The sequence below is a fragment of the Amphibalanus amphitrite genome, unplaced genomic scaffold (assembly GCF_019059575.1).
Source record: "Amphibalanus amphitrite isolate SeventyFive unplaced genomic scaffold, NRLGWU_Aamphi_draft 001007F_arrow, whole genome shotgun sequence".
In the NCBI taxonomy this organism is placed as follows: domain Eukaryota; kingdom Metazoa; phylum Arthropoda; class Thecostraca; order Balanomorpha; family Balanidae; genus Amphibalanus; species Amphibalanus amphitrite.
The window spans coordinates 243,412-261,960 of NW_024882501.1; the positions used below are offsets into that span (position 1 = coordinate 243,412).

Sequence of the window (18,549 nt, forward strand, 5' to 3'; positions counted from 1 at the left end):
CTTTCAGTACCTTAGGCTACATCAGTTTGACACCTTGTGTCAAAATTTGAACTTCGTAACTACTATAGGTCGGCCAGAAATGACGTAAGAGTGACGTCATGTTCGGCCGATTTCGACGCAAAACATTGAACCACGGCAATCGCTCCCAAGAGCTCAGTTTTTAAGCTAGATCCAATTTCTTTGCATGAGAGGACTCAGAATAGATTGCGCTATCAAACTGCTATCTCGGATTTTCAAAACTTTGAAAATTTCAAAAATTTGATATCATAAAATCCAAAATTTTTATTTTTATATTTTTTAAAAAAGTTTTTGACTTTTCGAAAAAAACCGGAATGTATGTGATAGAACGCATTATTATGAATAACTCTAGCAAGTTTTAGCTAAATATCTTCAAAATGGCCAAGTTTTACGCATTATTGCGAAAAATTCACAATTATTAATTTTTCAAATCAATTTTTCAGCACGTATTTGACATCGTACGCCAATATAAATAGCACCATCGTGCTCCTGAGCTCAAACTGCATCCAATAGACACATTTTTTGTTGAAAAATTTTAGCTTCAAAATTTGACCTTTTTTGACCTGAAAGTGACCTGACCTAAGCTAAATTCGACTCAAAATGACCTCGAATGACACAGACGACATCAAATTCGAAATCTCTGACCTAAATGGACCAGAAAACATGTGTCACGTGACCGACGCATGATATTATATTTTCGTGACCTGTGATGACCTGACCTTGACCTGAAAATCAAAGTACAAGTTTGGTACCCTCAGGGTAACTAGAGCATCTGTTCCCGAGTGTGTGATCCAAAAATGAGCCTGATCTGACATGTAAGACGGCGGCCAGAGCCCAAAACGTGAACAAGCCAAAATGCTAATAATTTTTACTTTGACCTGACCTGTGACGTCATTGGTGACCTCGAGGTCAATGAAATTAGGTTTTGCTCGACAGTTTTTCCGGGGCTATCAGACGCCGTTTGAATTTTGACGATCGGCCCAGTAGTTTCGGAGTTAGGAGGGAGGGGGGGGGCTATGAATAGCCCCCCCCCCCAGTAGGGCGTGTTATACGCAGACCCCAGTGGGGCGCGGGTTAACACGCGCACCGACGGGGGGGCGGATTTCCGCCCCCCCCCCCTGAGGTTTTTTGCGGATAGCGGGAAAACCGCGGCGCGTAGCGCCGCGAAATTTGGTACGACTATTCTCTCATCAATTTTGCACATGGTGTGCAAGTTTGAACCTCCTAACTTTCAAGGTCAGGTCACCAGGTCACTTTGGATGACCCAACCTCAAGTCACTTTTTTGCAACTTTGTCACCGTGCCAGAGCTACAGTAGATGTCGGAGGCCTTTGAAAGTCGCAGGATGATATTAGGTCATTAGTAGCTACAATTTGTATATCTCGGAGTTTTGATGTCGGTGACCTAAGGTCAGGTCAATTTCGCGACCTCCCCATTATAAGTCAATGGGGAAAAATCAACTCCCTGTTTTTACTACTGAAACGGGTCGGAATGGCCCCATATACCACACATGACTTCATATACGATCAACCTTCACTACCTTGAGGTCTGTTTTGCTGTTGGGCAGCTGTAAGGTCATGTGACGTCATCAAAGGTCACCAGCGGTTTTTTGCCAATAACTCCGTACAGGAACAAGATACAGCTGCGCGGATGGTTTCATTGTGTTCAGCTCGTCAAGACGCATCGAATGATATACATGATGACCTCGAGGTCACGTGACCTGAGGTCAACCTTTGACCTTGACCTTTCGAGGTCAACATATATATCATTCGATGCGGATTGACGAGAGGATCACGATGATGCCCTTAGTTTGTTCCTATCTTGACTAATTCGAAAGTTAGTCGAGAAAAACTCTGTCCATATCTAGCGCCGCCATTTTGACTTTTTCGACCCCTGTGACGTCATCTTTGACCTGACCTGAAAATAACCTTGTAAAAATTGTAGACCTTGTCCGTGCGTATCCGATGCCGTTTACCGCTTGTCGCTATCTTGCTTTGTTCTCGAGATCTCAGGGGGGGGGGGTGGTCATCCGCCCCCCCCCGTCGGTGCGAAGTTGGCGCAGACCCCCGTCGGTGCGCGGGTTAAGTTACAGCAATTCAATATATTAATACAGTGTAAGTATATAAATAAGCTAACAGCTCACACAACAGCTGCAGCTGCAAGTGCGATGCATGTTTTATGGCCAGTTTTTCATTTCCAACTCAATGGTGTTGGTTATAAGACCATCAGGTACGGTTTAGGTCACTTTCTGGTGGAGGTCAGGTCAAGGTCAGGTCAAAAAAGGTCAAATTTCAAAGTTGATATTTTGCATAAAATGGGTATCTAATCGGTGCAGCTCGTCACGGGGAGTTCAATGGTGGTCTTTGTTTTGCCGTACGTGGTCTAGAATTGCTAAAAATTGAGTTCAAAAATTTGACGTCATCATTTTTGAACAGTTTTTTCGCTATAACTTGGCCAAAAAACGAGATATCGATCTGAAATTTGGTATGTATATAGAAGAGCGCTGGGACTATCACATATATTCCGGTGTTTTCGAAATTCGGAATTTTTTGGATTTTTTCAAAGTTTTTCTAAAAAAATCAATTTTTTGAATTTTTTTTGGTCAAAAACCAAAAATTTTGAAAATCCGAGATAACAGTTTTGTAGCGCCGCTTTTTGTCTACTAGACCATATAAAGAACTTTGAAATTGCTTGATAACTGTAGATTTGGTGAGCGTTTCAAGATTGCATGTTTTTTGCTCATTTTTGCTCGAACATGACCTCAGTTTGACCTCAATAACTCCTGACCTAAGGTGACCTAAGACTTGAAATTTGGTGTGAAGGTGTCAAATTGATGCCCGGGAAGGTACTGAAAATTTGGCGGCGCTGCGCGCCGCCGTTTTCTTGCTATTCAGGAAAAACCACAGGGGGGGCCAAAATGGCCCCCCCAACGGGGCGAGGGCTAACCTTATATACACAGGAGAACCATTTAAAACTCGTTTACAATTATATCCTAGTGCAGCTCTGTGTCAGAATAATCCACAGACATACAATCCTTACAACAACTTCATTGTATTATACGTTTAAGCTGAACATAACAGATAGGTGCCACGGTCACAATACAACATCTCCCATAACTGTCTCATTAGGACCGAAATAGCGTCTAAAATAGTAGCTTGGCTACACACTACACCATGCACATGCCACACAACATGTCGAATATCGCTAATGTAGGCAGCTTTAAGTTCGGAGACGTCAAATAATTATCTCGCTCCCAGAACTCTAAACTGAACACTTGTCAAGCTCCCACTGCGTTTTTCTTCAAACAAGGCAGGCGCACAATATTTACAAATAAGTCTGATGACGATTGGAATGAGCCTGCAGCCAGGAGCACAACACAAGAAGCTGGCTACTTTTCACATCATCCATTACCAGCATCGCGAAAATCCGCAACAGCTCTTAGGTTGATTGTGACGACCCATACGTCACCACATATTCGCGAGCATGATAGTTGATACATTATCACCATTTAAAAGTATATGACGCTGACTGACGCTTAGCGAAAGCTACCTAAGGTCAGAGCTACCATTCATCGTTCTAGAGGACAACCTTCTATGCTGCGATTCCAGACTCGTCTGTGTCAAGATATCATGAAACAGGAGAGAAAAACTGTTATAAATAAGGCAAAACCTGCGAAGTTGCATTATTTTAAAACCATTATGTCGGAATACTTTAAGGGATATGAAAATATAAGGTCAATTTGACTTTTACATATCTTTTCTGATTTTGTTCCGGAAATAATATAATGAAATTGACATGTGGAAACTTATTGCAAAAATACACTTTTTAATCTACCTCTATTCGTCTACCACACGATTTATTTCATTCATTCAGTTTCATAAGTTTATTTTTCTCACACCGATCCACTGCGTACCGTTACCACCAATGCCCCCGACGCTGGTACCATCAGTCATCACACTGGTCGGTGGTGCAGTACTCGATTCCGTCGCGGCATACGCACGAGTTGCACCCGTGGGCTCGCGGCTCCGGTCCGTAATCACATGGCTCTCCGCAGTACAGCAGGGGACAACACCTGCAGAAGCATGGTGCCACAACCAGGGGTCATAAAATCATATATCATTTCTGCTGACTATGTGTCTGTGCTCCAGCGAATCAGTAAACCGAGACACAATGGTTCCTTTCCTACCCTCAGCCAACTATAGTTGAGACCGAGAAATAGCGGAGCTCAATCGACCTATCAGCATCTGACCTTTTGACCTCATGCACCTGCAGGTGGACTCGTCCAGCTGCGTCACCTGAACTCACCTTTAACAGGTCAACCGTGCGGTTAACGACCTGCAACGGGTATACTGACACCGCATATCTACTGCTGGTGAACCAAGCGACTGAGTGGTCTATGAATAAGTCGAGCGATCTCATGTGCAGCGTCGGACATATCAATATGACAAGTTCACTTTGGTTATTACCATGTATTTTTTTTAAAGAAATTCCAGCTAGAAGATGATGAGACTGACAGCTCCGAACGCTCACCAGTCTTACCCTGTTGACCTATAAGCGTTCAGCGTCATCAGCCGGCCGTTAACCTCACCTTCCGGTGTTAGGCACTGGCATACAGCCCGGTGGTGTCGATGGACACTTCACCTCCATCGTAATGGTTCTGCCGCTGACACAGGCGTACTGCTTGCACGGGTCTGCCGAGATCCACACGCTTCCGTGCTCGTGGTACGTGCCATCGTCGTCACAGCCTGGAGACGTGGTGGGGTAAGGGGCATAAGTCAGAGGAAAGGGGCAGAGGCTATGAGGTCAGGAGTTAGTGATCAACGATAGACGTCAAGGATAGAGGTCAAGGATAGAGGTCAGATAGGAGGACAGAGGTCAGGAGCAGTGGTCAGGAGACAGGGTTCAGTGATCATCGGACAGGGGACAAGGGTCAGAGGTCAGAGGTCAGGGTTAAGGAGACAGGTCAGCTGTCAGTAGTCAGGGGCCATGGGACAGACGCCAAGGGCCAGTGGCCAGAAGTTAGTGGTTAGAGGTCAGCCAATATTAACAATTAGCCAAGATTAACGCCAGGATAAGCCAAACTCACCGGCACGCACGCAGTCCCGTTTGGAGCAAACCATCTGCGCCGGTTCAGCCCCCTGGGCGTCGACGCACTCGCAGAACATGCACTCCTGGTCACCCTGGTACAGTTGGCCTGGCTGGCAGGGAGACGGTACGCCCTCCAGACCGGTGCAAAACCAGGAGGGGCAGCAGTCGCCGCTGAATGCCTCTGCCGCGCTGCAGAAGGTAAGTACATGTAACAGGTACACGGGAGGTACGGGGTACTGTGGACGGTGGGAGTTTTGTAAAATAGATGATTGTTATAATGACTGCACTGTGAGATCTCGCAAGGTGAATCTCCGCATTATGTTAACTAGTTGCGGAGGGCTTACGAGTGCTTATTGCTAGTTTAGACATTGGCCAATTTTAAGGATCATCCGAGCCTTGATTAGTGTTTATACAAAATATACAGCACATGCAACGTTAGATGCTCGACCACCTTTTTACTCGTCCATATGAGCTCCCAGAATTCTTCAGTCTGTCGTGACTCGTGATCAACACCTTACACACCTATAGTTAATTTAGCCCTTGATTCCACACAACAGCGATGGAATAATAGCATCCCTGCATTCTGCTTCTATTGAGTGTGCTTGCATAGACCGATGTGATGACGAAAACACATTGAGCTCCCACACGCCATTGAGTTCCCTCACCTGCAGGTGGCGTTCGCCGGGGGCAGGTTGCAGGACTCGTATACGGATACGGCCACCCCATCAATGCAGATTCTTTCCTCACACTGGTTGGTCGCCGGGATCTCCTCTTGGGTGGGGTACAGATCACCGTCCTTCTCACATTCTGTCGGGCAAATAATAAGATCGTTAGGCGGCACGGGCGGACATTGATACCAGCGCCTCTATCGGTCACTAGGGAAAGCTGGGCTGTAGGCGACGAAATACCGGCTGAGTTGTCACAAGTTAACCCTAGAACGCCTAGGGGGGGGGGGGGTTGTATCAACCCCCCCTGAGGTTTTTTCGAAGTGCACGCTAAACGGCTTGTCGTAGCGGGCTGAAATTTTCAATACCCTCTGGGGCAACCTTTGCGCATCTTTTGCCGAAAAAAAATTGATCGGGTCATGTCAGGTCACGGAGTTATGACGTCATAAGAGGTACAGCCTCCGGCCGGATTTTCACAAACTGAGTGCCAACGCCCGAGGTTTCCTGCCGGTGGTACGGACATCGGTTGATGGATCGTGATGAAACTTCCCATGCATGTTGGGGCAAGTATTGGCTATCATATGGTATAAGAAATTTGACCGGGTCAGGTCAGGTCACGGAGCTATGACGTCACAAGAGGAACAGCGTCCGGTACTATTTTTGAAAAGCGCCCGAACCACTATTTTGCTAATTCTTGTCACCTCAATGGGAATATGCAGCAATATTAGCTTCTATAGGGAGCAAATGGACCTCCCAAATCCAAAAATACAATCAGATTTCAAAAATTTAAATTTTGATTTTTCGAATTTCTGCCGCCGACTGTGACCTTGCCGACTTCCGGCGCTCCCAACGCGCCATTTTTAGAGCTAGGGAAACGAAATACATACCAAACGATAGAGAATTGATCAAGGAACACGATAGTGAAGGTTTCAAGTCGATATCTCCCACCGTTTTGCCGCAATCGCCGCCGAAAGTTGAAAAAAGTCTATTTTTCCGAAAATTTGACCTTTGACCGGTCCAAAGTAGGTCAAATGTTGACCTAGGACCAAAAAATATACCACCAATCGCGAGATCTCGTTGAGAGCAATCCGTTGGTTTTTTCCGCTAAGCTCTACGACCTTCCGTTTCGAAACGCCAGGGGGGGGGTCGTAACAACCCCCCCCCTGGTTGTTCGTGTTATGAGAAATGGCCTGGTCATGGATGAGATAATAATGGATTGGTGTCTTTGCAGTTTTTGGCGACATTGAGCTCAGGCCTGCCATCTAGCGGGAGAATTGTCGTAAGTTAGGAGCAAGCCGAGTGAACGCCGCTGATTAGCATTGTGACACACGGGAGTGTGGTGTAGTTGCAGGCTTGTTGTGCAATTTTTCAAAAGTTTATGTCTTTATATGTCAGTAAAAGCGAAAAAATTAATAGATTTATGTGCAGGGTCAGTAATAAGATAAGCAGTTCCATGTTATTTCCTCATTAAATCGTGAAACAGGGAGTTATTGGAGACTTCGCCAGCACGTGTTGTTTTCGCTATTTTTCACATGAGTCTTTACTTGGCCTAAATCAAACAAATTGTCCGATCAAAGAACAAAACGAACGTAAGTACTATCTATAAGTCTAATGAAAAACTTAAACGGAATTGCTAACGTCATTGCCGCTCAATATGTCATTCAAGACGCTCTATGAAAAGGACCCAACCGGTGGTGCGTAGTCGATGAAATTTCAGTGACTTTGGCTCCAACTCCGATTCCGGTATCCAAATATCGACTCCGACTCCTCCGGGCAGAACTGCCAATTCACACAGACTCCGACTCTGATTCCGACTCTGCAGCCCTGGTAAGTCTGTGGAGTCGATGACTTTTCGGTGACGTTCTCGACTCATACTCCGACTACCATGGGTGGAGAACCTGCCCCGGCCACCCCGGCCGTGGCCGGGGTAACTTTCAGCCTACCCCGGCGCGGCCGGGGTAGCTTTTCCACACTTGTAGATCCTAAAAGCTGTCTCCATACGAAAACAACTATCGTTCTTTGGATGTTGACTGCCATGGACGTAATATTGCAAATCAGGTAGGTATTCGCTTACCATAATATCCAACCCTAGGAAGTAGGAACCATTTGTGGTCGCCAATGTCAAGATTGCTCTCAAATCGTGTTCAGTTTCTAAAATTTGGCGCACCTTAGGCTCACTTTTTCAGAACCACTGCTGACCTCACCGGCCACTGCCTTCGACTGGCCTGCCACCTACCGCAACCATACCTGTTTAGGGGACGGGACCGGGACCGTTGTAACCGGGACGCATGCTCTCGCCACGCGGAGTACAAGTGTATGTACAACGCTCTATCGACTAAGCTACGAGACCAAGACCGGTCGATATCCCTGGATCGACTCCCTGTTTGTCTTATAAGAGGTTGAACCGTCCAACATTGGAAAAGGCTGTGTTCCTGGATGTCAGTGAGTACATAGTGACCCATTTTTATGTTTTGGTTCGAACGTTCAGTTTTCTCTGTAAACCTACGAGGTGGGCTGTCGTGTTTTGTAAATAGGTATTTTGAGACACAATAAAAAGCTGAAACCGTAACATTTACTTATAATGGCATATGATATGGTTTGGGTATGGATGAAACCGAATACGTTTAAGTAAAAAAACACTTCAAAAAGAAAATCGCTTTTTCAATCATGCCAAAAGATGTTATGAATGATACGATGTCGGATACAACGCTCATCCTTGAACAAACACATCATCCATTATTCCATTTCCCAGGCTCAGAATAGGGCAGGTTTCTTGACAACGACCTCGATGCGAAGGTCGAAAATTCGAAACGAAAACAATAAACGACTAGTAGCCGAAAAACGTACCTACCTTGAATTAAGATGTCTAGTCGTAAAAGCTTGAAATCATATATCTCAGAATAGGGGTTTGTTTTGGTGACCATTGACAACAACGTGAGCATATCGTCTTTCCGACTACCGGCCACCGGCCGGGGTAACTTTTTCAAACATTCTCCACCCATGCCGACTACAGCTTTTAAAAATCAACCGACTCCAAGTCGGAACAGAACCGCTGGCTCTGACTACAACTTCGCAGCCCTGGCCCAAGATAGCCGCCTAAAACAACCTTTATGTGTGATCTTCTTCGTACATTGTTAATGTTATTTTAAACAAGGGGTGGAAAAAGGAGACGAAGCCTTCGCAAACAAGGATCTCCTGTTGCGAATCAATCAGCTGCTGGAAAAGAAAGGCATATGTAAACACCACGCATCTCATTTCATCGTTTTCCTAACAGCTCTGCACCAATGTAAGCACTGATCAATGCAGTGCGAGTATCGATGTGACATTTGTGTACCAAGCTTGAGTGTTATCCGCCCAGCCGGTCTTGAGATGAAGCGGCACCCCGCACGTGCGCACGTGCAGTAGCACCCCCATAGTGACACATGGAAATGCATTGGCCACTGGGTGCCCCTAACTATTGACGAAGTTTTACTGTAATTGGCCCAGCCATTGCGGAGTTACTTTATGTGGAACAATTTCGACACCCCTAAGTTGGCACGTGACACATGCCGTAACATTAACTACGATGAAGAAAATCGGGCGAAAAAATTCGGAGAAGAAGGAATAAGCCTACCAAATATGTAAGTGACATATTGTCAAACTGCTGTACCATTGTGAGTAAATGACTATATAAAAGGTCGTACAAGCCGATGGGACTGGGCGTTTCAATACACACCGTCTTGCGCATTTTATTTTCGTTATTACCTAAAGGCTGCTTGACGTTTTTGGCTTTCAAGCATTTAACCCACGAGCCGCTGGGGGGGGGGGGGGCATAAAGTTGCCCCCCCTTTACGTTTTGTGAAATATCTCCGAAACCTGATGAGCTACGAACGTGAAACTTGGCATAGCTTCAAATGAATACCTAGGCAATGTTTGAGGAAAGTTTGGTGGTTGTAGCACCTAAGATGACGTCACAGTGACGTCATAAAGTTTTGTCGTTTTCCGATATGGACCGTTTCTGATGACGCTGAGCATGAAACTCGACTGTAAATGAACTAGACAGCACCTGCTGTCATCCTAAAACATCTTACTACACTTCCATCTAGTTTCTGACCAATAATCGGCCCTTAATTCGGTCCCATATATGTGATGTATCGTGAGGAATATGAGAGTCGCAAATCTATAATTTCACTTATGACGTCACTGTGACGTCATTTCAAATGGGATCGACACCAAATTTGGACACAACCTCGGCTAGGTATTCAGGAAGATGTGTGCAAAGTTTCGCTTCTCTATCTCTTCGCGTTGCGACGATATCGTCGCAGAAGTAAAGGGGGGGCAACTTTATGCCCCCCCCCCCCAGCGGCCGGCGGGTGGCGCGGAGGCCCAGCGGCCGCCGGGTTAAGACGTTTTTTGTCGTCTCAGATCCAGTAAGATTACCCCCAACTCGTGGGAATATGCAATTCAAGCCAACTAACACACCACACCCACGTGTGTCATAATGCTGAGAGATGGCGTTCACTCGGCTTGCTCCTAACTTACGATAATTCTCTCGCTAGATGGCAGGCCTGATCCCAATGTCGCGGATCCCAATGTTAACCCGCGCGGGGCTGGGGGGGGTAAATTTTACCCCCCCTCGCGAATTTTTGCGATATCTCGAAAACGGCGGCGCGCAGCGCCGCCAAACTTTCAGTACCTTTTCTTACATCAATTTGACACGTTCCCTGAAAATTTGAGCAAAATCCGTCGGAAATTTTTGAGAAATTGACGTTTTAGTGACGTCATGTTCCCCATTTTCGCATCAAAAACGGCAAAAGTTCAAACGCCGCTAACATCTTTATTTTTAAAGGAATCAAGACGTAACAAAAAAGGTTATACGTAATTTTACTCTGTCTATCAAATGGCTATCTCGGTTTTTTGAAAATTTTGGATTTTGGCCTAAATTTTTTCAAAAAACTGACTTTTTTGGGAAAATCATTATAAAATCCAAAATTTTGAGTATATCGAAAAAACCGGAATATATGTCAGAGAAGTGGTCTATGTGCACCTACATACCAAATTTTAGAAAAATCGGTTAAAAAATGTGGGAGTTATTCAAAATTTTATGACGTCACGACACACAATTTTTTTGAAAAATGACTTTTTTGGAAGTTCTAGACCTCGTACGGAAACAAAAATAGCACCATTCGATTCGCCGTGAAAAACTGCATCAGTTAGACACCTTTTTAGGCCTTAACAACCAACTTCAAAATTTGACCTCACTTGACCTGACCTTGACCTGACCTCGACCTGAAATTCATCCAGAGGTGGTCCATATCACTTATTGAGTGTGCCTATTGAATTCTATGAGTAAAATGACCCATAAAACATGTGTCGCACATGCCCTTTTCTATATTTTGTTTTTTGGTGACCTGACCTGACCTGACCTGACCTTGACCTTGACCTCTGAATGATATTGTATGCAACGAATATTGTCTTGGTAGCCTAAGAACACGTTTTGGGCGATCAGTCTCAGTCCATGACTCCATTCTTCGGCAACTACGGTGCAAGGCCGATACTGTAGAAACTTGCAATTTGTACCCTTGACCTGACCTTGACCTTGACCTCAAACTTTAAATTTAGTACATGTTTTTAGTGGTTCGTGATGAGAGCTTTCGATTGGCGTTTGAATTTTCCAAATCGGACCATTAGTTCGGGAGATAACAGGGGGGGGTAAAATTTACCCCCCCCCCAGCCCCGCGCGTTCGGCTGGAGACCCCAGCCCCGCGCGGGTTAACCCGCGCCCGGCTGGGGGTCCTGGATTTCCACGCCCTGCTGGGGGGGGGGGTGTTTGAACACCCCCCCTTGTAACTCGGCTCCTGGGCCACGTAGCGATACGCGGAAGGCGGCGTTCGAAAGAGCGTCAAAAATAATGACGAAATCACTTCGGTCAATTTTTTGGTCAGGTCAAAGGTCAGGTCACCAGAGGTCATTGAAGGCAAAATTTCGCCGATTTCCAGGTCGAATGTCGAAAATTTCCAAGAAGCCCACGCATAACTCGGGAACTAATAGAGCTACAGCGCCGCGGAAAAGCGCATTCGATAGCCCTATTAACGCCCTTTCTGAATAATCCTCTCAGATTTGACCTAACGTCAACGGTTTTGCCTGCAGGGGGCAAAAACTGCAAAAATAGCCGATTTTTTCGAAAACAGTTTTTCTGCAATAACTTTTGACCCAAGCCTTGTACGAGCTTACTGTTACCGGCATCGTGTTCCCCTCGTCAAGACGCATCGAATGAACTATAACTTGACCTTGAAAGGTCAACTTGAAAATTTGACCTCAGGTCAAGGTCATGACCTGACCGGAAAGGGTCATGTTGCATATCAGTCGATCCGTATCGTCGAGCTGAACACATCTAAGGCGTTTTCATCGCTCTAGCATGCCTCTATCAAAAGTTATTTGCGAAAAACTGTTAGATACCATTCGTGACCTAAGATGACCTCAGGGCATAAACAAGGGTCACGGACACCATTTTCAAGTTCAGTGCGTCTAAACCACTTGTAATTCGGTGTTTGGGAGTGTTTATAATGTCTTTCATCCAAAAGAGGCGCATTTCAATTTTCTCCCATTGACTTATAATGGGGAGGTCGCAAAATTGACCTGACCTTAGGTCATCGATATCAAAATTCTGAGATATACATTTTGTACGTGCTATTGCTCTTAGCAATCGCTGAAAGTTTCAAAGCCATCGGTCACTCGGTGTAGCTATGACAGACATTGAAAGTTTTTATGAGTTGAGGTCACTTCAAGTGACCTGGTGACCTGACCTTGAATGACCTTGGTCTGAAAATTTCACAACATGTGTAGAATTGATGTATGATAAGGTGTACCAAAAACGGCGGCGCTCCGCGCCGCCGTTTTTGAGATATTCGCGAAAAACCACAAGGGGGGGTGTTCAAACACCCCCCCCCGCAGGGCGCGGGTTAATTTCCACGAGACACCAATCCAGTGTTATATCATCCATGGCCTGGTCGTGCGAGGGTTAAATATGTTTATAGACATCCGTCTTGTGAAAAGGTTGAACTTTTGCCTTCAATATTTCTACAGGTAATTTTAGAAGTGCCTTCACATAGAGTACAAAACCGTTTAAATTATTTTATTCACTTCAAGCCTTCCCTATTGTTCTTGATGATGCGGGAACTATTTCTAATTAGTGTTTCTAGCTTAGTAAAAGAACAGATCGTGCAAACGATGAAAAAAGCATAAATGGAAGATTTTAAATGCAATTTTCTGTAACAAATAATGGTAAATTCTCTACACATCAAGGAAAAGGTGCATGCTAACTGATAAGTTAAAGTTCTTGGGGCCAGTTGGTTTCTTCTTTTCTTACGTCGCCCCAATGGCCGCGAATACACTTGTGATAACGCCTATCGTAATGCTGAGGTACGTATAAATGTTTACATATTGTTTGTTTTAATGTTGAGACTTGAGGCATTAGATAAACAATGGAAAGTTTATAGGTAATAGGCATTAAAAGTTACATTTTTTTCAAAAATGTTTTCAATTCAGGTTAGCACAGCTATTAGACCGGGGAAAAATAATGCCATTATGACACGAGGAAATTTCTCTAGTCTCAACTAATATCGGTTGGAATAGCAGAGAAAATAAAAACTGCAGGGAATTCTACTGAAAATGAGCCGCAACGATGCCCTATTCATTTTTCAAGTAGGTAGGAGTGCGAGTGTAGGTAATGCACACCACTTACTTTTGTGACAGTCAAAGTCTGTGCACAGCACACCCGAATCAGTGCACGTGCAAATGTTGCAGTCGTCTTGCCAGGAGCGTGGTGAAGTGAGCTCACCCTCCGGGCACGCACTGTTGGGACACTCCCAGTCTGGGCAGCATATGCCGGTGATGGGCTTCTCAGTGCAGTGGGCACCTGGCTTCGGTGGGCACTGCTTCACTCTGCCGACCGGGGAATAATGGTGAGGGTCCAAGCATCGGGGAAAATACAGACGGTGATTAACCCTCGCCGGACCTATTGGTTTTCTACATACGCGCCGGCCGAGGGGGGGGGGGGCGGGTACGACCCCCCTCGCCGTTTCGCCCCTGGTGGAGCTAGAGCGTCGCGGAAAAAACGAGCGTGTGCGCCGTTACGAGACGCAGAGACCGGTACCCGATTTTAAGGTCCTAGGTAAACCGGTGACCTCTGAGGTCAGGTCAAGTGCCCCAGGGTACGGTTCAGTTTGTGGTGAATAACTTCGCAAAAAAACGGCCGCAGAGCCGTGATTTTGGCAGCATCGTGTTCGCCTCACTCAGGCGCGTCGAATGATATACTTTTTGTTTGGGTCAGGTCAACTTGGGGTGTTGACCTCAGGTCAAGGTCAGGTCAGCACCCCCAGGTCACGAAGTTGGTCGAAAGAGGTCATGTCGCATATCATTCGATTCGGCAGGTCTTCCTGAGTCCATTGGTGGCTTTTTCGACTCGCTAGCTCAATTTTATCGGGAGTTATTGACGAAAAACTAATATGACGTTGATGACGTCATAAATGACGTCACGGAAGGTCAACATTGCAAAAGTGACGCATCTAACCTTGCAAGGAGTGCATCAAATCACGATTCTGTGTGCTTGAGATAGTTGGAGATCGTTCCCGGCGCCAGAATAGCAGTTTTCATTTTTCCCCATTGACTTATAATGGTGAGGTCACGAAAATGACCTGACCTCATATGACCTTTAGGAAAAATCCGAGATATACAAGTTATGAGACTCATAATGGATACTAGATCCTGCAAGTTTCATTTCCCTGTGACATCTCCTCTGGCAGTGAGGGCGTTGCGAAGTTGCGACATCTGAAGACCGTGCAGAGGTTCACTTATGACGTCATAGGTCAGTGAACCTGACCTGACCCAAAAATACGGTTGGTGTCAAAAGATGCGGCTTGGATCAAAGGTCAGGTATGCCAAGTTTCAGCACTCTATCGCCAGCGTGTTCGGAGCTATCGCGAAAAAACCCTATGGGGGGGGGGCGGCACCCGCCCCCCCTCGGCCGGCGAGGGTTAAAACGGACATAGGTATGGACCGTGCTAGCATGCTTTAGTCATTCCTGGAAATTCACAGCGAATCATCATGACATAAGTCTAGATCATGAATGGCTAAAGTCCTATCATCATCGATCAAATTTTCTCACTTGTTGCGTATGACTCCGTACTGACACGTGTATTCATAACACGGGTTTTCCTTAGAACTCCACGTAGCCCCGTGTTCCTTTGTCTCCACGCCGTTCGTTAGAGTATCGATGGAACACCCTGAGGAGCGGAAACATTGAAGCGATGTAAAGCATTTCTGTGACATAGTTATGATTTAAGAAAACCCGAGGGAGAAACTTAGGACGAAAGAATTTATGACATATAGGCAAGCAAGCAATATAGTTAAAGGGATGCTCCAGTGATACTAAAGCAAAAAAGGCAACAACTTATAAATGCAACGTAAAAAAAAACACATTACCGTAAAGGCAACGCTCTAAATTGGCAAAACATACGTATACAACGACAAAATGATAAATTATGCATCATCCTGCAGTATCATATGCAAAAGAGTTGTCAAGCTTCTATAACGATTGGCTGAATCGAAGTCACCTCACCCTTCTCTGTGCAGATATTTTCGGTGCAGATCAGTTTGCCGGGGTGGAGACACTGGCAGTGGTTGCACCCATCAAAGGAGCGCTCTCCGAGTACACATTCCGGGATGGCACAGTCATAGATCGGGCAGCAGACGTTACCTGAACGAAACGAGAGAGAGTTATGACGAGGAAGTGATAGTTTGATGTATCTAGTTACTGTTCTACATACCTACATACATAATCAATACATATATCGTCGAGCAAAAGCTGGATGAAAGTTTTGCATATTAGGGCAAAGAGGAGAATCGCTCAGCTACAAAGAGAGAAAAATGCACAAATAACCTGCGCGCATCGTTTGCACTATATGCCACCTGCATGAATTGGCTTAAAGATATATTCACCTATTTATAACATTGGTTGCTGTTAAAAAACTACGCCTTGCATATGCGTTTTATCAGACAAAGTATACCTATTTCCATCCCTTTCAATGAGTCCCAAGTTCAATAAGCATCGCGGGCTGTAACGGGCTGTGGTACATCACCGTCTGCGTCGCTGTCTCCTTTTAGATAGATGGCTGTACAGTTCTCGTGGGGCGCCGGAGGGCATGGTTCTGTCACAGGCTCAATGTTGCCGGCGGAACACCGGTACTGGGCACAGCCGACGAACCAGCTCGAGCCATCGGTGTGCACCCTGTTCAGGTCGTCCCTGCAGTCTGCAGACGGGTCAGCGGGGTCAACATGCTGCAGGTCATAGTCGATCAGACGACGCGGCTACCGGGCGGAAGACTGATTTGGGTGATTGGTATTTAAATCGGCTGGGCATTGATAGCACTGACCTCTCTCCCACGAATACATACAGCTCTCCACTGACCTCCTCTCGCGAGAAACAACTCTCCACTGACCTCCGTCTCACGGAAAACAATTTTCTACTGACGATTCTCCACTGACTTCCCTCTCACGAGTAACAGCCCTCCACTAACCTCCCTCTCACGAGTAACAGGCCAGCCCTCCACTAACCTCCCTCTCACGAGTAACAGCCCTCCACTAACCTCCCTCTCACGAGTAACAGCCCTCCACTAACCTCCCTCTCACGAGTAACAGCCCTCCACTAACCTCCCTCTCACGAGTAACAGCCCTCCACTAACCTCCCTCGCAGGTGTAGAGCGTGCAGCATCCGTCTGCACTGGTACCGCTCTGCTGACAACCAGACGCCGTCGGATACGACGGGCACGTAACCGCATCGCAGCTACAGTTGAACTCGGGGCAACAGCGGCCGACCGTGATTGGTAGCGGAGTACAGTCAGGTCGCGGAGCGTCCGGACAGGTTACCGGCCGACTGTTTGCGATGCCGTGCTTACAGTCAAGCTCCTGACAGTTGGAAGTCCAGTGCGAGCCGTGTTCGTGACGTGTACCGTCATCATCGATGCAGCCTGCCGCGGGGTGGGGATGCAGTGTCGTCATCATGGGCGGATTGGGGAGTGCGCACTGCGCAGCCTTGGTGCGGTGGTTGTGCTTAACATATATGTTATGTTGTGTTTGGATGTGCCATGAGATGTGATCAAAATGAGGTCACGGATCTCAACGATCACGGATCGCACATAAGTTACAGGTAAGTGTTTACCTAGTCCAGACAATATATAAAAATCGAGTAGGCATACCGTCAGTTTCAGATACCTAAGTTTGAATAGGATATGCTTTAGTCGATAGGATCATGGTGTAAACGAATTCGGAAACATCTTCCTGCATCGACACCCTCATTAGCTACACTATTTTCCTGCTGTGAGGTGTTGTTGGCCATTCCCACTGCTCACCGCAGTCGTAGATCGGACAGCACTCGCCGGGGTTGGTCCGTCGGCACTGACTGTCTCCCGGTGGTGGACACTCCTTGGGAGAGCTAGTGGCGGTGCCGTTGTCACAGCTGTAGATGGAGCAGTTCTCCTCCCAGGAGGTACCGTGCTGGTGGGGCTGGCCGCTCTGGTCCGCACAGTCTGCGGCAGCAAAATCACGTCGCTGTTTATAACATTGCGGGCGGTATTGTGATATTTGGTGCTAATATAATAATCGGTAGTCTCGGCAGTTAGAGGCCCAGTAATTCTATTCTTCTTGCTGATTGACGAATGCCTTATAAGAGAACCAAAGGAAGCGTTTGATACATGTTCCAGAACTGACGCACTGACTTCCATTGAATGTCAATTCTATACTTAATCATAAGCTGTTAGCCATCACCATGCCATGATAAGTAGCGAAGCGAACATTAACCCTCGCCCGCACATGGGGGGGGGGGGTGGTTGCCACCCCCCCAGGCAGTCTTTCTGCTCTGCACTCAACATTTTTAGAGCTAGAAGGCTGATTTTTCGTATAGCTGCTCGTCTATCCTTTCTTGATGTCCACTGAAAATTTCAAGTTTCTGTGATTTTTGGTTTCGGAGATATGACCTTGTTTTTCAGGTCATGTCATGACCCAAATGGCCAATTCTCAACATCTTGCGTTTGCCATGGGCCTTGTGAGCTTTTGACACCCTGATTTCGGCCTTTTTTGCCAGTCTTACCTCCCACCTATCATGGAACATGTTGTTCGACGATGTACAGGGGTCAAGGTCAGGGTCAAGGTCAACCTAGGTCATCTAAGATAATTGCGTTTTAGGCAAGCGGAATTTACTTTTTGTGAAGTTTTTTGACTGCATTTTTGGTAAAAGCTTCTCAGATCATGATTTCATGTGATATGGACCCAAAAACAATCGGTGCACACATCAGTATACACACAGACACACACAGACATACAAACACATATAATTGACCTTGACCTAACTTGACCTGAAATGACCTCAGCAGCAAAATTCTGGTCGGATAGTGTGACAAAGAGGTTCTAGCTGGCTTGGCACCAGAAAACAGCATCGTCATCGGTATTTGATAGGCAGCGCACTTGATATCCAACGGTGACCCAAAACAGCAACATTTTTTTAGTTTGACCTGACCTGGAAGGTCAATGACTGACCTGAGAAGGTAAAACTGGGTATCATTGGATTCGTCTCTTCCCAAAGAATCTTTTTTTTTACTGCTAAGCTCTATCTCCAACAGGAACGAAATGGCGCGGGGGGGGGGGGTGGCAACCACCCCCCCCCCCCATGTGCGTTCTAGGATGGGAAAATGGCATGTGCGGGCGAGGGTTAAAAAATACTTCTTCGTAAAAAATTGTCGTCCTTC

General features: G+C 46.2%; 1 protein-coding gene across 1 annotated transcript; it reads right to left on the minus strand.

Annotated features, from left to right (window-relative positions):
* Positions 1 to 3,052: 3,052 nt before the first annotated feature.
* Positions 3,053 to 17,334, minus strand: LOC122369111 (kielin/chordin-like protein; the record flags this gene model as incomplete). The annotated part of the gene is made up of 10 exons (XM_043343546.1): positions 3,053 to 4,089; positions 4,606 to 4,762; positions 5,104 to 5,294; positions 5,771 to 5,912; positions 13,494 to 13,693; positions 14,916 to 15,033; positions 15,369 to 15,506; positions 15,889 to 16,059; positions 16,492 to 16,776; positions 17,158 to 17,334. Coding segments are annotated over 10 exons (1,706 nt in total), but the record flags the coding sequence as incomplete, so codon positions are not given.
* Between the last annotated feature and the right edge of the window lie 1,215 nt (positions 17,335 to 18,549).